General features: G+C 35.8%; 5 protein-coding genes across 9 annotated transcripts; 3 read left to right on the top strand and 2 right to left on the bottom strand.

Annotated features, from left to right (window-relative positions):
- The first annotated feature begins 1,103 nt into the window (after window positions 1-1,103).
- Window positions 1,104-2,899, top strand: LOC108477699 (protein DUF642 L-GALACTONO-1,4-LACTONE-RESPONSIVE GENE 2). Its single transcript, XM_017780209.2, has 3 exons — window positions 1,104-1,334; window positions 1,423-1,941; window positions 2,057-2,899. Exons 1-3 carry the CDS (start codon window positions 1,238-1,240, stop codon window positions 2,638-2,640), a joined length of 1,200 nt encoding a protein of 399 aa, XP_017635698.1. The 5' UTR covers window positions 1,104-1,237; the 3' UTR covers window positions 2,641-2,899.
- A 9,076-nt stretch (window positions 2,900-11,975) lies between these two features.
- Window positions 11,976-14,317, top strand: LOC108452707 (protein DUF642 L-GALACTONO-1,4-LACTONE-RESPONSIVE GENE 2). The gene is made up of 3 exons (XM_017750508.2): window positions 11,976-12,518; window positions 12,607-13,125; window positions 13,227-14,317. The coding sequence occupies exons 1-3, from the start codon at window positions 12,422-12,424 to the stop codon at window positions 13,799-13,801; spliced, it is 1,191 nt and encodes a 396-aa protein (XP_017605997.1). The 5' UTR covers window positions 11,976-12,421; the 3' UTR covers window positions 13,802-14,317.
- On the bottom strand, window positions 14,075-17,177 carry LOC108452717 (plastoglobule-localized metallopeptidase 48, chloroplastic). 5 transcript variants are annotated; one of them, XM_017750516.2, is made up of 9 exons: window positions 16,829-17,171; window positions 16,689-16,746; window positions 16,321-16,391; window positions 16,042-16,221; window positions 15,695-15,791; window positions 15,102-15,211; window positions 14,877-15,010; window positions 14,627-14,810; window positions 14,075-14,379 (listed from the first exon to the last, which is right to left on the bottom strand). In XM_017750516.2, the coding sequence occupies exons 1-8, from the start codon at window positions 17,069-17,071 to the stop codon at window positions 14,675-14,677; spliced, it is 1,029 nt and encodes a 342-aa protein (XP_017606005.1). In that variant the 5' UTR covers window positions 17,072-17,171; the 3' UTR covers window positions 14,075-14,379; window positions 14,627-14,674. The 5 variants fall into 5 exon arrangements, 4 of the variants coding, with proteins under 4 accessions (XP_017606005.1, XP_017606013.1, XP_052887199.1 ...); XM_017750524.2 differs by having other exon boundaries at window positions 16,321-16,388; window positions 16,829-17,170; XM_053031239.1 differs by having other exon boundaries at window positions 16,689-16,759; window positions 16,829-17,067.
- Window positions 17,178-17,285: 108 nt separating this feature from the next.
- On the top strand, window positions 17,286-19,773 carry LOC108452744 (transcription and mRNA export factor ENY2). Its single transcript, XM_017750544.2, has 5 exons — window positions 17,286-17,432; window positions 17,518-17,605; window positions 17,693-17,787; window positions 19,129-19,205; window positions 19,285-19,773. Coding segments are annotated over exons 1-5 (336 nt in total). The 5' UTR covers window positions 17,286-17,430; the 3' UTR covers window positions 19,359-19,773.
- A 240-nt stretch (window positions 19,774-20,013) lies between these two features.
- LOC108452733 (B2 protein-like) lies at window positions 20,014-22,622 on the bottom strand. The gene is made up of 6 exons (XM_017750535.2): window positions 22,448-22,622; window positions 21,334-21,921; window positions 21,134-21,234; window positions 20,717-20,800; window positions 20,503-20,613; window positions 20,014-20,378 (listed from the first exon to the last, which is right to left on the bottom strand). The coding sequence occupies exons 2-6, from the start codon at window positions 21,908-21,910 to the stop codon at window positions 20,334-20,336; spliced, it is 918 nt and encodes a 305-aa protein (XP_017606024.1). The 5' UTR covers window positions 21,911-21,921; window positions 22,448-22,622; the 3' UTR covers window positions 20,014-20,333.
- Between the last annotated feature and the right edge of the window lie 837 nt (window positions 22,623-23,459).

Genomic DNA, 23,459 nt, shown 5'->3' with positions numbered 1-23,459 from the left:
CAATACCAATTGTTTGTCAATTTTTGAGGACTAGGTTGAGATGATGGTTAGTAAGCTATGGCAATAAGCAAAAAGGAGAACAAGTTAAATGGGTATCGGAGTTTTATCTCTAAAGGATCTTCCAATACTTAAGTTATCATGGTTATAAGTAACAGAGTGTGTGCTTTATTGAAAATTTGCAATTCGGGCAAGTAATGTTGAGCTGGAAATGGATAGCGTAGCCGCGTGAGTCTGATTATGCTTATAGCGCCTTAGCAAGGGCCATTAGGAGGCTGCTGCAACTGGAATGGGAAGTAAACAGTGGCCTGTTTAGAAATACAATTGATGAGGCAGAGGTGAATTTTTTTTAAAAAAATTTGGAGTTAAAATTAAATTATATATTTTTATGATAATAAAAATATAATTTTTTTATTTTAATAATCTATATTTTTATAATTTCTAGAAGATTAAATAATTTTTCATTATTTTAGAGAGTCAAAGTCTAATTTTATTATTAATAATTTAAAATTTTATAAATTATGAAGGACTTAAACTAAAAAGGGAGTCCTAACTTCACCCCTGGAAGTAAGAGTTCGGCATGTTTACAGGGAAGGTAACAGGGCGCTGGCGAGTATTACTTTCACAAGACGGATGGGAATTCATGTTTTCTCGAGGCCACAGAATGAGGTTCTCCCTATGCTCCATGCAGATCTTAATTGTGTTAGAAATTTAAGAATGGTTATGCATTAACTGTTTGTAGTCTCATCTTTTATTATAAAAAAATTCGGTATACTAATCGATAGAGACGTCATAAACTAAAATCCGCTGTACAGTCCACAACATTAATTCTCAGACCAAGAGAGGAGCAAGGTATTGCAATTTTGATTTACTTGGAAAAATACCCCTCCAATTTCTCATTTACAAAGGGTCACTAGAAAATAAATAAATATCAATTATAAATACCAATTGCCATGGGATCCATTGACTTTGAACTTGCTCTCATGGAGGACCCCATCCATGAAAGAAGGGTTCTATCGTGCATAGAATTTGACTATCTTTGTCTTTAAAATATCAGCAATGTTAGAATATATAATATGCCACAATTCCTTTTTATGTTTGACTTTCTTAAATGTGAACTGGCCAGCTCGACTTCGACTAATGACTACATGGATCCACCATTGCAGCAACTCGTAGGACTTTTAATTTGATAATCAATTAAACTCCAAGTCAACTCCTTCACATATATATAGTCAGCTTAATGACTTCCTCTTCTTCTATCTCAATCCAAAACATGCAGCACCCTCTATTCTTTTCCATTTTCTTCCTCTTTTTCCTCCTTGGATTTGCATCTGCAGGTAAACAAAGCTCCATTTTCTTTATTTTTCCCCTTCTTTGGCTTTGCATATAATTGTTTCAAGTGTAAGACATTCACTTTATTCACAGATTATCTTCAGAATTCCGACTTTGAGTCGCCACCAAAGAACTTGACCGGAAACAGCAGTGTCCCGTTTGTGTTGCTGAATGAAAACAACACGATCCCAGGATGGACATTCCAAGGGACAGTTCAGTATGTAACAGCTGGTCGAATCATGGCGTTGCCAGATAATGGACATGCCATACAATTGGGTCAAGATGCCAAAATCAACCAGACTTTCCAAGCCAACGGCGATTACATGGAATATATACTTACATTTACTTTAGCTCCAGGTGGTCAGAATTGTTCAGCCAATGCTAATATAACAGTGTCAGGACCAGACAACCAGGGAATCTTCTCTTTCAAGCAGCATTATGGGAAGCAAGCATGGCAGAGCTATGGCCTGTACCTAGGCCTTAGCGGTCAGGACGAAACTGTTAACCTCGTCTTTGAAAGCCAAGCAGTTGAATCCGATGATAATTCCACATGTTGGCCGGTCATCGACTCATTACTTGTCAAAGCAGTAGAAAATCTGGTTCAAGGCAAAGGTACTAACAATTGCTCAGAATATTCAGATGGAATCCGTAATATGATAGCCAGGGTATGTCGAAGATTGTTTCCAATATCTTCCCTAACAGCTTTGTATATTTTTATTGGACACAGATAACCTGCTGCTGAATGGAGGATTCGAATTTGGCCCAGATTTCTTAAGTAACTCCACCGAAGGGATTCTACTTGATTCCGCATCAAGTCCAGTTCAATCGCCATTAAGTCAATGGGCTATGGTTGGGACAATCAAATATATAGACTCCAAGCACTTTTTTGTGCCCCATGGCAATGCTGCAGTGGAGATTGTATCAGGTGTTTCAGCTGGCATACATACCGAAGTAACACTTGCAAAAGGTTCTGCATATAATCTGGAGTTCACACTAGGAGATGCTAACAATGCCTGTGAAGGAGATTTTATCGTAGAAGTTCGAGCCGGATCAGTAGCTCAGAATTTTACAATAAGAAGTGATGGGACAGGATCGGCAGAGAAATCTTCAATCAAGTTCGAGGTAGATTCAAATGCTACAACTCCAATCAGTTTTTCAAGCTTCACAACAAGTCAGACAAAAGACGGTATTTTTTGCGGTCCAGTGGTTGACGATGTAGTCTTGCTCTCGCTCTCTTCCAATAGCCTGAGAATCGTAATCAACCCCAACATTTTGATTTCTCTGTTATTGCTCATAGTGATTCTATGGTAATGCGCTCTAGTATATGCAATTCTTTAGCTACGTAGGTGAGCAAGGCCTTTTTGTTGACATCAAAATTCTGTTTATTCAAGTGTATTAGAAACCCTTTGATTTTTTAGAAGTGATTTATATTTGGGTTTTTATCTTATAGATTGGAACATTGAAGTAAATGGGGTTGGGATGTGTTGAAGAGTAATTATTGGTGCAAACACACCATTTGAAGAATAAATGAATTCTATAAATTCGTATACATATTTTGGTCAGCTAAAAAGGTGTCACTGTACAATTTCATTAAGAATTAACCGACAAATGACTAAAAAAATAATCTAAAAAAACTTTCAAAACGAAAATTTATACATAATTGAGTACCCAACAATATAGTTTACCCTTACTACATTAGAAATCTTTTCCATTTATATTCCCTTTTCCTTTAGCCAATTCGACCTCCTCTGCTTCGACTAGCGCATACCCTTCTCGTTTACTTGGTAGAGTCTACTTGGTTGTGCATCTGTCAGCGCATACCTCAAGGGCCTCTATCTTACGCATGAGATAAACATTTGGATCGCCCATTCATTGTTCAGCTCCTTAATTTCCAACGTTGTTGTATGAAAACATCAGATATATTCATGTAGCATCTCTTCCTGATTTTGGGTAATCAACATCAAGCTTTGATAAGATTCTTAAGGTGTGTTTGTAGCTGTCGAAATGCACCATGAAATTTTTGCTCAACTGGTCAAAATTCACGATCAATCCTAGTGCCAGCGATTAGCACCATTGTCTAGTAGGTCCTTTGAGTGTAGTTGGGAAAATACGACACTAGATGGATCATGAATATTCCTAAGATAATGAAAAGCCTTGAAATGGTTCAAATGGTCCAGAGGATTGATGAAGCCATCATAAACTTCTGGCGATAGTTTGACTTTAGTAGGCACTGATAGTTGTCGAATAACAAGGGATAATGGGTTATGAGTAGCGTCCAACCACTAAAAGTCATTCTGGGTTGGCTATTTTATATTCTTTAACTTCTACTTCAAGGCTACGGCCGGCTCTACAAGATCAACTGCCTTAGGTTGGTAACTTTTTGTTTTATGCTTTAATGGAGGTTGAAGCGCGCTTTGGCTTGATTACTTGTATTGGGGCTCTATGGCTAAAGTCGAGCTTTCATCAGGCACAACAGGTTTTGAAGGACATGTAGTGGTTCTTTGTTCGTCTATGTGGATTTTAAGGAGCTGTTCTAGTTGTCTTTGTCTTCTGTCTAGAGCCATTTATTGTGCTTCGAATGCATTAGACAAGAATTGAAATTGTGTTGGTGTTTGACACACTTTATCCGGATGATATATGAACTTCAGTCTGGATCTTAAACAACAGCGTAATATATCCGGATGAAGAATGCAGAAAACTTGAGAATCAGGTCTGGAGTTTTTAAACAAAACAGAAATAGAATTGAAAAGCAAAGAAAATAAGCAAAGGAAATAGAGAGGATATTGAATGAAAAAGATGATAATTTTTCATTAATTAAACATTGGCAATCTACCATTACATATATCAAACATGAGATGATCATTACAAGTCAAAATGCTACCTAAACATTTACCTAACACCACTTAAAACATTGAAAATTGTTAAACTAGCTTGCACAAGTTGCTTTGCTGAATTTTCAGTCAATCAACATCTAAAATACATCAAAAGATTTACCAACTAAGTTACAAACTATGAACTTAAGGTAACCAAAATGAGTTGAAATCGGACAACATCAGTAAGCTTCTGCTTCTGTCTATTGGTCTCAAGTTGCATTGCCACTTTTTCTATTTTAAGATGCATACTTCACCCGGTAATAATACAACAGTTTGATCTCTTTTCTTTACAGCTGCATGCATGGCTCGGGCTGCTTCTTGACACTTTGGCTTCTTCACATACTGCATGCAGGCCAACTTCAACACTCCTCCTTGGCTTGCATGCTACAAACTCTTATTCTTTAAGCATTCTCTGATGATTTGGTTCACTAAATCATTTTTCTCATCTCCTTTTGCTTCCAAATCTCTTTGAAGGTCCTCGACCATTTGCTTCAACTCCGATTTTCGATTCTCTATTTAATTCAATCTTTCGGATGACTTTTGTTTCTTTCTCTCAAATTGCAATTCCAGTTTTGCCTTCTGGATATGAAGGGGTTCCAGCTTCTGCTGCAATGTGTTTACCTCTTCCACTAAACTCTGTACTCAACTTGATGCTTCATCACCTTCAAATGCCAAATTTTCTTCCAACAGAGCCTTCTCAGCTTACAACGTCTCCTTCTCTGATAGTATATTATTTACCTGAGTAGTCAAGTTCTTTATACCAGACAATGATTCACTGTTATCATCCTCAAGTTTCTTCGTGAGAATAAAAATTTCTTTTTCTCTCTTTTCTAACATTATTTCGAGTTCTGAAATGCAGGATTGGAGTCCTATATTTTGTTCTCCCAGTTTTTTTGCTTCACTTACTTTGTTCTCTAGCTGCTCCACCATATCTCTGTTAGTTGCTTGCAATGATTTCAACTCAAGTTCCAAGCTAGTTATATGTGCCTTTAATTCTTTTATTTGAGCATATGATTGATTCCCATGCATATGATGCACCTCTTTGAGTGTCAAAAGTTTCATTTCTTTCTCAACTGAATTAGTGAAATTTTCAACCAAATCTTCTTTGGTCAGCTGAGCCATTGACTTGTAATTGGCTTGACTAAGCCTCTTGTGACACAGCTTGGATTCATCTGCAGTAGCTGTGTAGGCACTATCTGGACTCTTATTCCAGTCCACAATAAAACTTTTTTCTATCATAGCTACTATCATGAGCTTGGATCCACTTGATCACTAATCAAACATTCTTTTCCTTTGAATACAACTGAATAGCCCTTCTCAAGCAGTTGAATAATGCTAAGCAAATTTCTATCAATTTTAGGCACTAACAAAACATTTGTAACAAGTTTGGTACTTGTAAGAGTGTTTATCAGCACATCTCATTTGCCTTCAGCTTTGATGAAGTGTCCATTTCCGACCTTCACATTTGTTTTGAACCTTCTGTCAATTGACTTAAAAATGCCAGCATCAGGGGTCATGTGGTTTGTATAACCACTATCTATCAACCATCCATTTGTGGCTTTTCCTTTAGCAGCTGAGCAAGAAACTGCAAAAACTTGTTCTTCTTGGTCATTATATTCTTCTACTACTTGAGCTTCAGCTCTTGGCTGCTGGGGTTGGTTGTGTCTTGGTCTGCCCTTGTTTTTGCAAACCCTTTCTACATGACCCATTTTCTTGCAGAATCTGTACTGCACATCTGGCCTGAACCAACATACTTCACCCGGATGACTTACCCTTCTGCAGTGTAGGCAGGGTGGATATCTTCCTGCACCATCTGCTTTAGGCTCATTTGACCAGGTATTCTTGCCTTTGTAGGTAGAGGTGCTCGAGGCAGACTTAGCTTTGGCTTGAAAGGCACCTTCTTGGTGCTCTTCCGATCTGCTGGCCCTCCTTTGCTCTTGTGCATACAGAGCATTGATCAGTTCTGTTAAAGAGATGCTGGTCAGATCTCTTGAGTCTTCAAAGGATGATATCTTTGCCTCATACCTTTCAGGCAAGGTTGAGATCACCTTCTCCACGATCCTTGCTTCATTAAACTGCTCACTAAGGAGCCTTATGCTGTTTACTACAGCCATAATTCTGTCTGAATACTACTTGACAGTTTCTTCCTCCTTCATTTTCAAGTTCTCGAAGTCCCTTCTTAAGTTTAGAAGCTATTGTTGCCTTGTTCTTTCAGTACCTTGAAACTCCTCATTCAGTCTATCCCAGGCCTGTTTTGGTGTCTCACAAGCCATAATGTAATATCCTGATTTTGGGCCTAGTCAGAATAGTGGTTTCGTGACCACAAAATCCGATATAGAAATAATTATTTTATGAATATTTTAAGGTCTATGATATGATTGCATGATTGTGTGAAAATTTCGTGAAGAAATTTTATGCATAAAGTGCTTAATTTGAAATTTGGGACTAAATTGAATAAATTGCAAAACTTGTGTTCTAGAAGTATTTTGCATAAAATTGAATTATATTATTAATTAGAGGTCCTTAAAGAGTAATTTTACCAATTTCTAAGTCTATGGACAAAAATTGGACATGGATGGAATTTTGGAAAGTTTAGTAGTAAGGGCATTTTGGTCATTTAGGGTAAAATGAATTAAAATACAAAATTAAAAGCCAATTTTGCTCATCTTCAACCCCATGGCTGAATATAGCAAGGAGAAACCATGGCTAGGGTTTTCAAGCTTCCAAGCTCGATTGTAAGTCCGTTCTAGCCTCGTTTTTAATGATTTTTACGTTTTGGAGTCCCTAGCTCGATTTAGCTTATGCTAGCAATAATTTAACCTAGGGTTTATATTTGGAAAAATACCCATAGGTGAAATTTGTGTATTTTGGTGTTTTATGATAGAATATGAGGTTTTAAATTATGTTAGACAACTTGTGCTACTCGGTTTTAAGTGAAAACGAGCAAAAGGGCTTAATCGGTAAAAATACCTAATAGTCATAAGTAAATGTTAGTGTGTGAATTTGATGTTGCCATAGAAGGGAAAAATGATCAGCATGTCATAAAACATAAGAAAATAGGATGAAGTTTAATTTACGAGCCTTGGGGCAAAAGTGCAAATATGTGAAAGTTTAGGGGCAAAAATGTAATTTTTCCAAAGTTTGAGTAAAGGGTTGTTTTGATAAATGTTGATATTAAATAAGCTAAATTTGCTATTATAGATCAAGAAGAGCGAAATTCGAGAGTAGATCGGGGAAAAGAAAAAGTAAAGGACTAAATTGTAAAGTTTAGTCACATTTTGTATCGAGGTAAGTTACAGTAAATAAATGCAATATTATTTTATTTTACATTATTATTGTCAATTTCAGCATTTATATATTTATGTTATGAAAATATTTAAAGTCGAATTTAAGGTGAAGTGAGGAGGAAAAGTGTTAGAAAGCCGGTTGAACCCTAGGAATGTTAGGATATTAGGGTTGTGAGATGTAATGAAATGAGCCATGTAAGTCCATATTAGAAATATGGCTTTGGAGACAGGATTGAGCCATGTAAGTCCATATTATATATGGCATTGGAGCAGAATAATTCATGAAAGTCCATGTCAAAGACATGGCATTGGCGGATATTGATGAGCGGAAGCGACCCTAGTATCCTTAGTATTCCGAGTGGTTCAACGGGTCGATACGAGTTAAATTACAGTGAATTAATAGCAAAGGAAAAGTAGATTATACTTATGAAAAAGGAAAGGTCAGGTAAGATAAGTTTAGTAACACCTCAAGCTTGACTCCGGTGATGGTTTCGGGCGTGGGGGCGTTACACATAATCCTTGTGAAGATCACATCTGACACAGAGTTTTGAATGCATGACATGGCTTTGTACCTTTTGGTCCTTTCATCAGCATGTTGCCTGATCTGAGCCACTGTTGGGTTGGCTTTGAGCGGTGCTGGTTCAATATCTGAGTTGGCCACCTCCCATAGATCGAATGCCTAGAGGTAGGTCCTCATCTTGACCACCCAAATATGATATCCTTCTCCATTGAAGACTGGAGGTGCAGTTGGGGAGAAGCCTGATGAAGCCATCATTTTGTGGTTTAACTATAACAGGTCCACTAAGACAAAAGCTCTATATACCAATTGTTGGTGTTTGACACACTTTATCTGGATGAAATATGAACTTCAGTCTAGATCTTAAACAATAACGTAATATATCCGGATGAAGAATGAAGAAAACTTGAGAATCAGTCCAAGTTTTAAGCAAAAAGAAAGTAATTGAAAAGCAAAGAAAATAAGCAAAGGAAATGGAGAGGATATTGAATGAAAAAGATGATAATTTTTCATTAATTGAACATTGGCAATCTGCCATTACATATATCAAACATGAGATGATCATTACAAGTCAAAATGCTACCTAAACATTTACCTAACACCACTTAAAACATTAAAAATTGTTAAACTAGCTTGCACAAGTTGCTTTGCTGAATTTTCAGTCAATCAACATCTAAAATACATCAAAAGATTTACCAACTAAGTTCTAAAGGAACTAAGTTACAAACTATGAACTTAAGGTAACCAAAATGAGTTGAAATCGGACAACATCAGTAAGCTTCTGCTTCTGTCTATTGGTCTCAAGCTGCATTGCACCTTTTCTAGTTTAAGATGCATACTTCACCCGGTAATAATACAACAGTTTGATCTCTTTTCTTTACAGCTGCATGCATGGCTTGGGCTGCTTCTTGACACTTTGGCTTCTTCACATGCTGCATGCAGTCCAACTTCAACAAATTGTGACGTGCATTGGGAATGGGGATTGGGCTGCTGTGAACCAAGGGTATAGCATTAGCCATTGACGACTATGAAAATATTTGCTATAGGTTGTTGACGTCCGGCGGTCTGGATGTGACTAATAGAATGCTCAATCTAGGGATCACATGATTAGTTGCAAATGAAGATGGTTGTCCAACATTGGTCTACACATTAGTCAAAATTGACGAATTGGTTTGGTGATGAGGACGGTTATGGTGCTATATCCATGGTTAGGTCGTATTCAACTAGTGAAATGCAAGGGATGTGTGTCTGAGGTCATTCTAGCATTTCCAATAATTGTTAGCTTGTGAGGAGGATTGGTAGTCACGATAACCATGAGTGATTGAAAAAAATTGCCTGAAGTGACGACCTTTGACTCAAGGCTTTGCGTACTGGTGTTGGTTTGGATAAGTTGTTTAGCAAGATAATCCATGGCTTTTGTTCAGGTTCCCACAGACAGATGGTGCCAATTGTTTATGTCAATTTTTGAGGGTTAGGCTAAGATGATGTTAGTAAGCTACGACAATCTGCAAAAAGGAAAACAGGTCAAAAGGGTATCGAAATTTTATCTTCGAAGCACTCTCCAATATTCAAGTCAGTATGATTATAAGCAATAGAGAGTGTAAAATAAGGTTTGGGATAAAACGGTGTTGTGTACCTTGTCGTAACCATTTTTTTGAAAAAAAACGAACGGGTATCGACTTGGAGAAAAACGAAAATGAGAGTCGCCACCAATCTTTTTAGGTGTGATTGGATCACCTTGTAAAAGTGGTTGTTTTTAATAAATGGTTTGATTTATTTAAACAACAATTTTGGTCCACGTAAATCAAGAAAACAGGTTCGGGAGTCGGTTACGCACGAGGAAGGATTAGCACCCTTATAACGCTCAAAAATTGGTACCTAATTGATTAATTAATATCTTAGTGTCGAAAATTGAAAGCTTGAAAGACATTGAAATACGATCCCTCTTCGTAAAAATGCTAATTTGAAAATGACCGAATAAATTAAAACAAATGTTAAAAACTCTCTCATCTCGAAGTAATAAAATGTCACGCCCAGTAAGTTAGGACACGACATCTCAAACTTTGAGAATGAGCTTGCCTTTATTTATAATTCATATATTCTAAATTTTTTAAGGGTTGTTCAGTTATTTAGGATAAACAAGAAAAGTCGAAACTCAGGAAGTTAGGGCACGTTTTCTTGAATTTCCTAATACCGAATATTGCCTTTATTTTAAAACAAATTCTTACTTCGAGGTGACAAAGTGTCATACCCAGTAAGTTAGAGCACAACACCTCGTACTTCCGAAAATAAGTATTTTTTTAAAAAAAACTCGTATAACGATTTAAAAGAGTATTTCGTATTTAGATTAAATGAGAAAAGTTGAAACCCAGTAAGTTAGGGCATATTGTCTCGAATTACCAAATACGGAATATTTACTTTTATGAAAGAATTATTATTGGGTTAGATAAAACCTAAATTCGTGATGGAATGAGATAATAAAGAATGCATAACAAATAAAATCAATAACTATAACAAGATAAACATAAACACAAATATGAATAGTAACGATAAATATGAAGGTAAGATAAATTAGTCGAACAAATAATAAGAAAGGAAATAATGAATAAGCTAAATGTTTGAAATTATTTAAAAAACTATAAGTAGAATAGATGATGAAATAATAATAATAAAAGTAATGATATGTAAATAAAATAAATATGCTAAAAATATATATTTATTAAATTAGTTAATATAAAAATAATAACGTATAAGTAAATACAAAAAAAAAAAGAAAATATAATAATAATAATAGTAAAAACACAATAGTAATAATAATGAAAAGGTATTATAATATAATAGTAATAATGATGATAATAGTGGTATTAGTAATAATAATAATAATAGAAAATAATAACAATATTAAAAATAACACTCTCTCCCTCCCTTCTAAATCCGGCCATTGGTCCGGCTTTGCTCCGGTCACGGACCCCCACGGGCCGCCGTCGGCGCCACCGTATACCGCTGCCGGACCTCTTTTGCTTTGATCTTTGATTAATCTCCAAAAACTAGCCTTTCCAAAAAAAAAACCTCCTTCTAACATAGTCTTGAATGGCTTTTATAGCCAAATTTTACAACTAATTTTTTTGTAGGCAAGTGGAGTGGTTATGATGGTTTAGTGGGGTGGTTGGAGTGGTTTAGTGGAGTGGTTTAGTGGGGTGGTTGGAGTGAAGATATTTGGATTTTTTTTATTTTTTTTTATTTCATAAATGGGCCATTAGGGTTTAGGTGATTGAGCTTTGGAGGTTGTTGGGTTTTGGGCTGTTGGGTTTTTTAGCCCGGGCAAAATTTGGGCTGTACATACCTTATTGGTGGTGTGCATGAGCTTTTATAAGCTTTGTGCTCCCTGTTCAAGATTGTCTAGGTGGATGCCCTAAATTTAACAGTTTTGCGTGTAAGCTTTCTTTGCAAATTCAGGGTTACTAGATCCCTTATTCATTTCGTGCCTACAACTTGAGCTAAAGAAAATCTTCAAGAAAAAAAAAAAAGAAAAAGAGAGAGAGAATGCTTCGTGAAAGAGCATTTGTGCTTTGTTAGGTAGAGACCTTTAAAGCTTTTGAGGCTTATCTCATTATGTGTATGGGTCACTAGCCTGAGGTTGGCTTTTGTTATTTAGTCTAGTTTGCTCATTAATTTAAGTTGTTTGTATTTGTTTGGATCTAAACTCAGAGTTTATTTTTTTGGGTTTGAATTTGTAAAATATTAGGTAATAACAAGACATATTCCAAATTTAGTTATCTAATACTATCACAATCTTCGCTTTCTCATGAGTGCAATTCAGTTTCCTTGCATAGACACTGGTATCATTCATGAGAACCTGCTATAGATATGACCATTCTTCATAAAAGCACAATCTACACGCATTGACTAGTCAAGAATTGGACAGTGGCAACATATAAAAATATCATCTTCCCCTCATTAGATGCCTTTTCGAAAGAAGTAAAATAAAATAAAATCGTGAGAATGATCTTTACCTTCAAAATAAACAATACCTCACCACCAACTCAGTCCAACAATCCTTACCCAAACATCTTTCAGGCAACAACTCCAAAATGTACAATACCTCATCGAGAATGAATACCAATCGCTGTGGGATCCTTTGACTTTGAACTTGCACTCATGGAGGACCCCATCCATGAAAGAAGGGTTTTATTGTGCACAGAATTTGACTATCTTTGTCTTTAAAATATCAGCAATGTTAGAATATATAACATGCCACAATTCCTTTTTATGTTTCACGTTCTTAAATGTGAACAGGCCAGCTCGACGTCGACTAATGACTACATGGATCCACCACTGCAGCAACTCGTAGGACTTTTAATTTGATAATCAATTAAACTCCAAGTCAACTCCTCCATATATATATAGTCAGTTTAATGACTTCCTCTTCTTCTATCTCAATCCAAAAGATGCAGTACCCTCTATTGTTTTCCATTTTCTTCCTCTTTTTCTTCCTTGGATTTGCATCTGCAGGTAAACAAAGCTCCATTTTCTTTATTTTTCCCCTTCTTTGGCTTTGCATATAATTGTTTCAAGTGTAAGACATTCACTTTATTCACAGATTATCTTCAGAATTCCGACTTCGAGTCGCCACCAAAGAACTTGACCAGAAACAGCAATGTCCCATTTGTGTTGCTGAATGAAAACAACACGATCCCAGGATGGACATTCCAAGGGACAGTTCAGTATGTAACAGCTGGTCGAACCATGGCATTGCCAGATAATGGACATGCCATACAATTGGGTCAAGATGCCAAAATCAACCAGACTTTCCAAGCCAACGGCGATTACATGGAATATATACTTACATTTACTTTAGCTCCAGATGGTCAGAACTGTTCAGCTAATGCTAATATAATAGTTTCAGGACCAGACAATCAGGGGATCTTCTCTTTCAAGCAGCATTATGGGAAGCAAGCATGGCAGAGCTATGGCCAGTACCTAGGTCTTGCTGGTCAGGATGAAACCGTTAACCTCGTCTTTGAAAGCCAAGCAGTTGAATCTGATGATAACTCCACATGTTGGCCGGTGATTGACTCATTACTTGTCAAAGCAGTAGAAAAACCGGTTCAAACCAAAGGTACTAACAATTGCTCATAACATTCAGCTGGAATCTGGAATATGTTGAAGATTTTTTCCATTATCCTCCCTAACAGCTTTGCATATTTTTGTTGGACACAGATAACCTGTTGCTGAATGGAGGATTCGAATTTGGCCCTGAATTCTTAAGCAACTCCACTGAGGGGATTCTACTTGATTCTGCATTAAGTCCAGTTCAATCACCGTTAAGAAAATGGGCTGTGGTTGGGACAATCAAATATATAAGCTCCAAGCACTTCTTTGTGCCCCATGGCAATGCTGCAGTGGAGATTGTATCAGGTATTTCAGCTGGCATACATACCGAAGTAACACTTGCAGAAGGTTCCGCATATAATCTGGAGTTCACACTAGGAGATGCTAACAATGCCTGTGAAGGAGATTTTATCGTAGAAGTTCGAGCCGGATCAGTAGCTCAGAATTTTACGATAAGAAGTAATGGGACAGGATCAGTGGAGAAATCTTTGATCAAGTTCAAGGCAGGTTCAAGAGCTACTCCAATCAGTTTTTCAAGCTTCACAACAAGTCAGACAAAAGATGGTATCTTTTGCGGTCCTGTGGTTGACAATGTAGTCTTGCTCTCCTCCAATGGCCTGATAATCATAATCAATCCGAACATTTTGATTTCTCTGTTATTGCTTATAGTGATTCTATGGTAATGAGCTCTAGCATATGCAATTCTTTAGCTACTTAGTTGAGCAAGCCTTTTCTTTTGACATCAAAATTCTGTTTTACGAAGTGGATTAGAAACCCTTCGGTGAACTTGCACCAATCTGTAGTGGAAGCAAAGAACCTCAATCCCTGAATGGAATAACAGTTGTTTCTGCCGAAAATTATATGCCAATGCCATATCTATTAAGTTGGGAACAGTGGAAAATTCAGGGCACACCATAGAAAATATTAACCAAGCAAGCATTGTATTTACTACAGGATTTAAAAGAAAAAAAAATGCTATATTTGCTTTATCCTTTTGGATGACGATATACAGTATTCTGTTCTTTTGAGTATGAAGCATATGTTAAAACAATCTGTATCATAGTTACAAAGATGAACTATATATAATTCTCTTACCATAAATTTAGACTCTAACTAATTGTGGTTCTTTACAGACAAATGTTTTACCACTGCTAGAGATGCTCTGGGCAAAAGCTTCCTCCATTTTCTGTGTTCTTTCTGTCTGGCAAAGTATCTTCTATAATCATAAAGGGAACCAAATCTTGCAAGGCAAAGTCAAAATCTGGAAAAACATCCAAAAGAAAATCCTGATTTAATATAATAAAAAGCATAAGTTGCAATTTGTATGTGTTTATTACTATAGGTCATGTAATAAAATGAAACAAATGCAAGGTAATAGCAATAAAAAAATTGTGAATGGTGAGTTGCAGGCTCTTTGTTATTCAGGAAAAAATAGACTGTACTGTAAAACATAGGAAAGAAAAAGACATGCGGTTAAAATATTCTGAAAAAAACCATGCAACGCATACCTATTAAAGCTATTTTCAACTTTGACTTTCTCAAAGTCCAGACCAGAGCTAAACTTTTTCTACAACGTTCATCTGAGTTGCACGTTTAAGAAGGCTTCTGTATTCATTACTTCTTGACCACTCATCAATCTCACGTGCACGTAGAACAGGCAGAGGATGTGAAAGTTGCCGCGTTTGAGCATTTCTGGACATCATTAGTTAATTAGACACAACCAAAAGGAAAATTCTAGGCCAATTTTTAATGCTTTACCTTATATAGTACCCAACTGGGCTTGAAGAAGCTTTATCATAAGAGCGAGCTTGCTCTAAAAATGCATCCACATTTAGCTGATCCGCCATTGATGGGCAGCCACCAGCTAATTTCATCAAAACAGAGATGACAACCTCTTGTAGGTGCACCACAAAGAAAATCAGATAATGAAACCTCAACTATATAATTGCAGATTGTGTTGGCTCAGAGAATGATATTTCATACCTTGGGATCTTGTGCAACGAGAAGGGCTGCACGATCACAAGTAAGCTCTGCTGCCCTAAGCCAACGGAATAACTGTTCCTCTAAAGTCTGAGCTAGAAAGGCACCAAGTCCTGTGAAAAACAAAGGCATTCAAAGCCATGTTGTATATTATCTGCAGTAGAACACTATTACAGATATATGCCACAGACTCATAGCCAAAAGCTTGAGTTGTTTAGGGAAAAAATAAATCTTTTGGAGGATAATGTGCCACCAAAGTTTTATACACTACAATAGGAGATCAAAAATGTTAATCCTAGTTCCTGTAAGGACAATCATCCTCAAGATTCTCTTGTTCTTCTCCTCAGTGAACACCACAAGATACATACCAGCCAAGTTGTTTTCTCAATCGTATAATGTACTCCACAACAATCTATAAAGCCCTCCTCGAAAGGTCAAGTGCAACAGACTAAACCAAAGAATCACTTATCCTAAAAGTCCATAAGCTCCTTTGCCTTGTCTGAGATGTTTTCTCGAGTATAATGTGCTCTAGCTAAACTAAAATTGTATCACAGAAGCTAAGTTGCCACAACTGATGGAAAGAACTAAAATCATACCAGGAACAGTATAGGCTCCAAGAGTGAGAAGATTTGCAAAGGTAAGCCACACACCATGATCACATTTGAGATGACCCAACTCATGAGCCAAGACAGCCTATTTCAAAGTTGAAAAGAACTAAATTAATGGTACTTTATCTTTTAAAGCACAGCACTACTATGGAAAATAAAGCACATCTAGTCTGATTTAGACATTTACAATCACATATATGAATATGGAAACATTTTGTAATAGAAAACTAGTGTCTTAAAGGATTCAAGCAGCAGTGAATACACTAAAAGGGAAAACCAAAATGGACAGCGAGTTTAAGTCCTTTAGTAAAAGAGAATGAGAAAGGAGTGAAGACCTGCAGTTCGTTTCGCGTCAGAAGCTCCACAAGACTAGTATGAATGACAACAAATGGTTTTTTACCGCTTATAGCTAATGTATAAGCATTTGGAACAGGACTTTGCCGAACATAGAGATCAGGAGGTTCAATATTCAATATTCCCGCAGCTTCAATCATCATTTTATGAAGTTCAGGAAGCTGATACAAGAAATTAAAAGACAATAGTTTGAAACAATTTGCGTTGGATACAACTGATCAAAACAACTTTAAACAACAATCTTCTAAACATCAAATAACCTGATCTTTCGAAACAAGGACTGAAGTCCCTATATTCTCAAGAAGCATGATTTGCTCTGTGACAGTTCCTGCTACAAAGCATTAAGGGAAAAAAAGCTACTTTAACATTCAACATTTACCATAAATTATAAAAAGGATTTGTTTTGCTCTTTAATTAAAAAAAGTCCTTTAACTTGTTTTTTTGCTTCCAAAATTCAAATTAGAAAGACACAGTTTCGAAGAACAAAATAAATGGCTTACATGAATTTTCTTCAACATCTTACAATTTCCTCTTTGTCAATGAAATTTAGTTCTGTCTTTACTGTCTAATTTTGAATTTTCTAAAAAATATTCAGAACTATCAAATAATAATTAGTAAAAGCAATTACCTAGTAAAGCTCTTCCTAGTTCGTTAAGCCCTGGAATCGCTTTCAGGATCAGCGTATTCTGCAACCAAAAGCTAATAAATAAAATCAAACAAATTGATTAAATTAAATGCTCCAATTAAATTTGCAACATAAATCCCCACCTGTTTATCGAGCGGATGCCGGAAATCATCAGCGTCGAGGTCCCGAAACACAAGAGGAGAAGCTCTGGAGTAAACCGAAACCCTAATTCTTCCATTTCTCCTCTTCACCGGTCGGAATCCGACAGTTAACGGAGCGGCGAATCTAGATCCCGTCAGAGCGCCGAAGCTGAAACGGAGCGAAGACGTAAAAGAACAAGGCTTATGAGAAGTGAAACAGAGAGAAGAGAGAACCAAAGAAGCCATTGATTAGACGGCAAACACGCCAACACCAAGTGTTTAGTGTTTATGGAAGAGATTAAAATTCTTCGGATATTTTTCGTTTTATTTTCAAAGATATTTTTTATAGTTTTATGGTAACCATTTGGCGCCACTTCTTTGTCTTCCGGCCGTTGACGTATTAGGTTTTCGTAGTTTCGAACTAATCTCAGGGACAAATATGGTAAAACACTTCCATCATCTCTGTCCTTCTAAACGTTGTCGTTTCACATGGCGGTTCACCAAGGGGAGAAAATAAAAATCCCGTCTTTTTCCCCTCATATTCTCGTTCCTAAGCTGTTTCCAGGATTAACTTTTTTTCTTCAATTTCATTTGTCGTCAAAATCATGTAGAACTCTTAATTTTATTTAAATCTAAGTAAACAATATATAATCAAAATTGAATCTTTAAATTTTATTTTTTTTTCATAACAGGAAACATTCAGTAAATCGACCACCAACCCCAGATGCTGCAGAAGATCAAGGGAAAGAACCCACCCTTCAAGAAATTATTAACATCAAGGTTTTTTTTTCTTCTTCTTTTTGATTATTGAAAAAAGTTGGGTATTCTTTTTAAGTTTATTTACTGTGATTTGATTGAATTTTGCAGTTGATTGAGAGTGGGGAAAAAGAGAGATTAATGGAGTTGTTAAGAGAAAGGCTCATAGACTGTGGTTGGAAGGATGAGATGAAAGCTCTTTGCAGGTTTTCTACTTCTTACTGTTCCTTTTGTTTCAAGTTATTGTTTGAAGTGTTTGAAAGGATTAGCAACTTTGCATTGTTAGTATCTGATAGTGGAGAGTGGAGACAATGTTGAAGATTACTCATAGATGAGGGAATTAGGATTAGAAATTAGAGTACTTAGAATTCAGTTGTTTAATGTTGAGCATTGGTAGTATTAAGGCAATTTGATTGCTTTGAATACTTAAAATTAAGTAGTTTAATGTTGTGCATTGGTAGTGTAAAGTCAAATGGAGTCCTTTGAACTAATTAGTTCATCTCATGTAACATTACTTAACAAACACTTCCCTCTTTTGCCAACTATCGGTTCTGAGTAAGTTATTAATCTATGTTGCTGGATTCTTCATTTTTCTTGAAGTGTCCGTATCAGACACTTATGCTTGACACACGGATATGGGGATATGACCTACAAGGAACCAAGTCTGAGTAAGATAGATATTAATCCATGAGAATAACTTTGTTGTGGGTTCGAAGGTTCTTTTTCTGTTGATTCCTACCCTGTATAGACACAATTTGCAGGACCATGTCCAAAATGTGAGAGATATGCTGCATTTCTGGACATTGACTGACTGAAAGATAATAGTGTTTTCTATTGACCTTTATTAGTAAATTGGTCCGTAAACTATACCTCAATTCCCAAATTGGAATTTATAAGTTTTTTTTTTTTTTTTGGTCAAAAGCGGTAGCAAAATTATCATTTCATCTCATTTTACCTTAAAAAGTGCACAGCGACCAATAAGAACATCTATATGTCACGTTCTTATTGGCTGGTATTGTTTTTTAGGGTAAACTAAGACAACATTGATAGTGTATGTCAAAAGAAAAAAAAAAAACAACAAAAACTTGAAGTACCAATCTGAGATTTGAGGTATGATTTAAGGGCCAAATTGCTAATGAAGCCTTTCTATTACGATAATGAATGAAAGATGCTTAAGGCATATGAATGATGCATGGAATTGTATGTAGCTCTAGCTATATGGTATGGTGTGGTGCTTTTGGAGATTGACAAAGCATCTTTGTATTGAACTATTCTTGATAGTTATGAGAAGCTTTGTAACTCATTTGTCAACATTTACTTCTTCAACATCTATTATTATTTTTTCCTCTCAACGATAGACAAAAAGAGAAATGAAGTGCCATTTCACAAAATAGATAATTGTCCTAGTAGAGGCTTTTTCCCTTCAAAGATGAGTTATTTATCCAACGAAAGTTGATTCTGGTGTATTTAATTTCTTGTGTACCTCAGTCTTTGTGTACAATCTTGATTATTCTTCATGAAACCTATTTCACTTTGATGAACGGCAGGGCACATGTTAAGAAGAAAGGAAGAAATAATGTCACTGTAGATGACCTCGTGCATTTGATCACCCCAAAAGGCAGAGGTAAGAATCTAATTTCCTTTTTCCTTTATTTTATCGTGATATGTATATGCATGGTTTGGTTAAATCCTAGCTTATGCAGCTTCCGTTCCTGACTCCGTAAAGGCTGAGCTATTGCAAAGAATTCGCACGTTTCTCATGTCTGCCGCTCTTTGATCATCAGCATACTTTGGTCATAGCAAAGTGGTGGGAAATCAATAGAGATGTTCATACTTGCTAGATCGATTTCAATGGAAGCCTTGTTTTGTTTAAGGTGATGTTATTTACTTGAAATAGAAGAATACCATTAGGTCAAATGAATTATCAGTGTTCGCAGGCACAGCAAGTTGGATGGAATTTCGTTTATCCAATCTTGCTGCGAGGGGATCAGCAAGTTATAGATGTTTCCAGTTGTCTACTATTGTATTTATTCCCTGTTTGCTGTCAGCTCCTGGGTTTAGATGAAACATTGGAGCAAAAAACCTCTGGTTTTAGTCCTCTGATTGAAGTCAAATTTGTTCATCTTCCTTGGGAAGGTTGACCTTATGGATGATAAACTATTATGGCATGTTTCAATGAATTCTTGGTAAAATATGTTGTTTCTTAAGGTGTTTGGTTTGAGTCTCCTAATCTGTTGTTAACAAGAGCATTTACAGTGGAAACGTACATCAGGGTTTCTTGATATCATGGTTATTTTTGCCCAGCTAGAACTCATATTTAAGTACAAAGGTTGATTAGCAATGTCCTTTTGGATATAATAAATCAATAATATGAAAATGGAATATCTTTCGAGAATTTTCAGATAACATAGCAACACAAGTAAGAGAGGAGATAGTTATAAAGCACAAATGACCTTCATTTCTTGAGGGCTTTTAATAGTACGCAGTCATCATTCTCTTTCCCATCTTGCAAGTCTAATTTTATAGGGTTTTAATTCATAAGATATAATAATGCAAAAAGGTTTTACAAAGCTAACAAGATATAATAATGCATTTATTCAGCTGGCAAATGTCATTTCCCACTACTATTTTCCAAAGATGATTTCACCAACTGGACTTACAGCCATAGCTTGTGCTCCATGAAAAATCTTTGAGAAGCAGGCAGCTGAATTGCATAACCCTTGCTACATTTGCACTCAGCTAACATTTTTGCTTATGGAGAGCCAGCTTGTTCACAAAGGTCTAGTAGGTCCAAAGTCTGCAAAAGTCCAATTTGAAACTCATGAGCTTCGACTAAAAGAATTTGATTATTAGGAAAGTTTACATGATATATATGTGGGAATGGAAGCAAATGTTGCGGAAAACTTGAAGGTTTGTCATACCTCAGGAATAGAGAGCTCAAGACGAAACTTGGGACCATCATAGTGGTGCAAGACTGGCCGAAAAGCATCCTCTTCCAATGCTTTGCAGAGTGTCCTAATACGGATTCTCACCTATTTATTAGGGGATAAGGGAAAAAAAAAGGGTAGAGTTAGTGCAATCTTCCATGAAAATTAACAATAGTGATCCTAAAAACCATAAAAACCCAAGCTTTACCTGAGCAGGAAATCTTGACTCGCCTTTACACTTTTTGTCTTCCCAAGCAGTTGGATCAATGTTAGAACCCCCAAAACTTGCTGCCTGTGCATATAAAAGAAACCATAAACAGCATATGAGAGGGGAAGAAAAGATTTGAAATGATCATCACATCTATTTCTTCAAGCAATCTCATCTCACCATTAAAAAGTATCACTGCTAAATCTTACCATCACATAAAATCACAAGAAAGACATCACATAATCATAACTTGCTACGCAATGAATTTTAATCTAGTAAAACCAAGGCAAATGCAGACATTCAGAGAGAACTCTAATGGGTAAAGTGAAATACTATCGCTGCCTAATCAACCAACAGCTCCAAGCATTATAGAGTAAATGAAAGGAATGCTAGAAAAGAATGAAGTGGGGAACAAACCTCAAAAATACCATGCAATTGATGAGTAGTGTAGTTATAGAGAAATAGAGGCAAGCCAGGTGTAATTGCCCGAACAGAGTCCCTGTATCTTGGTGGTAAGCCTATTAAATGAAATAACAGCATGTAAGAATTCTACCTGCTAATGTTGATAATAGAAGTTAATGAACTAAAAATAACATCAATGAGAATACAAGTCTTACCAAATAGCTGGCGCTTTAAATCTTCCTGCATCGTATCATTGTTACAAACAAAGATGTACCCTCCAAGCACCTCATTTCTTGGGAGTGTCTCAGTTGCAGGCAAAGTCTTGAATCTTTTGTCAACGGCGTTGTTTGCATTACTGTTCTCATTGCCATTGTTGTTATTCTTGGTGCTGCTGTTATTGCTGACATCTTTGTTGCTCTGATTGTTGCTCATATATTTGTTGCCAGTAGGGTTTCCAAGGCTAATACTGTTATTTTTCTGGTAAACAGCATTCATATTGTACATACCATTTTGGAAGGAACTTTTGCTTACATTATCCCCAACCTTAGAGTCCAAGTTCAACATATTAAAGTTAAGGTTCTCGAGCTTGTTGTCTTCCTGGAACCCGAATTTATCCCTTGTCCTCATTTCAGCTGGACCCTTGGAAAGATCTAGATTGTTCATGCGTTCACCCTTTGTCCTCGTCTGTTCAGCCAGTTTCGATGCAGCCATCAACCATTTGTGATCCTCTGCGACTTTTGCTAGTCCCCGAAGATCATCTCCCAACTGCCAAAAGTTATTTGTCCTCTCCATCTTGCAAATCCCTTATAAGAGAACACAACACAGATTGTAAAGAACTGTTAAATTACAGAAGAAAAGACAGAAATAGATCAAAAACTAAGCAAACACAAAAGAGGCAAAGATACAGCATTTTAATTTTTCTTTTTCATTTTCAACTTTTACCTAAGCTAACAAACACTTTCAAAAGAACTAAATCAAGCAAGGTGCTTCAATTTCTACCCAATAACATATAAAACCTCAAGAACTGAACCATCACTTGAACTAAAGAGAGAAATATCAACACAACAACGAAAAAAAACCTAGAAAGTTAACATTTTCTCAAAACTTAAGAAGTCAACTGCACTTGACTCAAAAAGCAACCAACATTTTTCCAAATCCAAACTCAATACAAAAAAATTAAACCAAAATCAGACAACCCACATATATAATCAACTTAAAAACAAGAGTCACACAATCAAAATCAAAATCAAAATCATTAAAAAAAGTAAGAACAATAAAAAATAATGTTCAGATTTAACAAAGAAGTAAACAAAGAGAAGTGGACTTTACCAACTGAGAAGAGTAAAGCTTCTTTAGGCTTAGCAAAGGTTGATTCAAAGGATATAGAAGCCAATTTAAAGGATTATTGGAATAGACAGACAAAGCAAGAGCACTTTATCTTTTTATCAACGCTTGGATTGCTGCTCTCGACTGTGGTGGATTTTTTTCATTGTATTTATAGGTTGATGTGACGATAATGCCCCTTGCAAATCTAGTATTTTACGGCTTTTTTGCCCAGTTTGGTTTTTTTTTATAACCAAAGAAACAAAAATTTTTGTGGTGTCAGTGTTTCGAAATCTAGGAAGTGCGGTGCGGGTTGAGTTCTCATTCTTCTACGCGCCTCACTGGTCACGTCTAAAACATTTATTAATTAGTTGAATTTTTTTATTTAATTATAAAATATAAATATAAATATTTATTTTTATTAATATTTCCAACAATAAAATGGGTTTGGGTTAGTTCGGGGTAACTTGAAAACTAGTCTAGTTTTGAAAATATTTTTGAAATTGGATAATTGTTACACTCGATCTAAGTTTTGAAAATATTTTTGAAATTGGATAATTGTTACACTCGATCTATGCATAGCTTTAGTTGAATATTTATTTATACTAATAAAACCGGTGGCGAAATTAGGGGCTAGTAGGGGTCCGGCCCCCTAAAATGAAAATTTTTTCATATGATTCCTTTAAAATGTTTAAAATTTTAAATTAATAAAGATAAAATTATACTTTAGCCCCCTTAAAAATATAAAAATTTGATTTATTCCTTTATAAATTATAAAGATATAATCTATTAAACTGGTTAAATTATATGTTTCTATCTTAAAATTACAATTTAATTTTAGCTCTCCAAATAATTTTCTGGTTTCGACTTTACCCCGAATATAAAGTTATCAAAACTTATTTAGAGTAGTGATCATAACTCTTGTCAAGCACTTATACATAATTGATTCAAAGTGTTGATAAAAAATATTAATAAAAGCTTTTAACTAAAGGTTTGTTTGATAAATTGAAAATTTAAG

Source organism: Gossypium arboreum, chromosome 7 (assembly GCF_025698485.1).
Source record: "Gossypium arboreum isolate Shixiya-1 chromosome 7, ASM2569848v2, whole genome shotgun sequence".
Taxonomy (NCBI): domain Eukaryota; kingdom Viridiplantae; phylum Streptophyta; class Magnoliopsida; order Malvales; family Malvaceae; genus Gossypium; species Gossypium arboreum.
The sequence above is the reverse complement of the archived record's forward strand: the minus strand, read 5'-3'. Positions and strand labels throughout refer to the sequence as shown.

Bases quoted from the DNA above. Each gene is read 5' to 3' on its own strand.
- LOC108452744 (XM_017750544.2), top strand. The intron at 17,606-17,692 runs GTTTTTTTTTCT...TGAATTTTGCAG, and splicing joins AAGAAATTATTAACATCAAG to TTGATTGAGAGTGGGGAAAA. The intron at 17,788-19,128 runs GTTTTCTACTTC...GATGAACGGCAG, and splicing joins GAGATGAAAGCTCTTTGCAG to GGCACATGTTAAGAAGAAAG.
- LOC108452707 (XM_017750508.2), top strand. From the start codon at position 12,422: ATGACTTCCTCTTCTTCTATCTCAATCCAAAAGATGCAGTACCCTCTA. The intron at 12,519-12,606 runs GTAAACAAAGCT...CTTTATTCACAG, and splicing joins CCTTGGATTTGCATCTGCAG to ATTATCTTCAGAATTCCGAC. The intron at 13,126-13,226 runs GTACTAACAATT...TGTTGGACACAG, and splicing joins AAAACCGGTTCAAACCAAAG to ATAACCTGTTGCTGAATGGA.
- LOC108477699 (XM_017780209.2), top strand. From the start codon at position 1,238: ATGACTTCCTCTTCTTCTATCTCAATCCAAAACATGCAGCACCCTCTA. The intron at 1,335-1,422 runs GTAAACAAAGCT...CTTTATTCACAG, and splicing joins CCTTGGATTTGCATCTGCAG to ATTATCTTCAGAATTCCGAC. The intron at 1,942-2,056 runs GTACTAACAATT...TATTGGACACAG, and splicing joins AAATCTGGTTCAAGGCAAAG to ATAACCTGCTGCTGAATGGA.
- LOC108452717 (XM_017750516.2), bottom strand. From the start codon at position 17,071: ATGGCTTCTTTGGTTCTCTCTTCTCTCTGTTTCACTTCTCATAAGCCT. The intron at 15,792-16,041 runs GTCTTCACTCCT...ACTTTGAAATAG, and splicing joins TGACGCGAAACGAACTGCAG to GCTGTCTTGGCTCATGAGTT. The intron at 15,011-15,101 runs GTATGAAATATC...CACCTACAAGAG, and splicing joins TCGTTGCACAAGATCCCAAG to GTTGTCATCTCTGTTTTGAT.
- LOC108452733 (XM_017750535.2), bottom strand. From the start codon at position 21,910: ATGGAGAGGACAAATAACTTTTGGCAGTTGGGAGATGATCTTCGGGGA. The intron at 21,235-21,333 runs GTAAGACTTGTA...TTCATTTAATAG, and splicing joins TTTAAAGCGCCAGCTATTTG to GCTTACCACCAAGATACAGG. The intron at 20,379-20,502 runs GTATGACAAACC...GGACTTTTGCAG, and splicing joins TTGAGCTCTCTATTCCTGAG to ACTTTGGACCTACTAGACCT.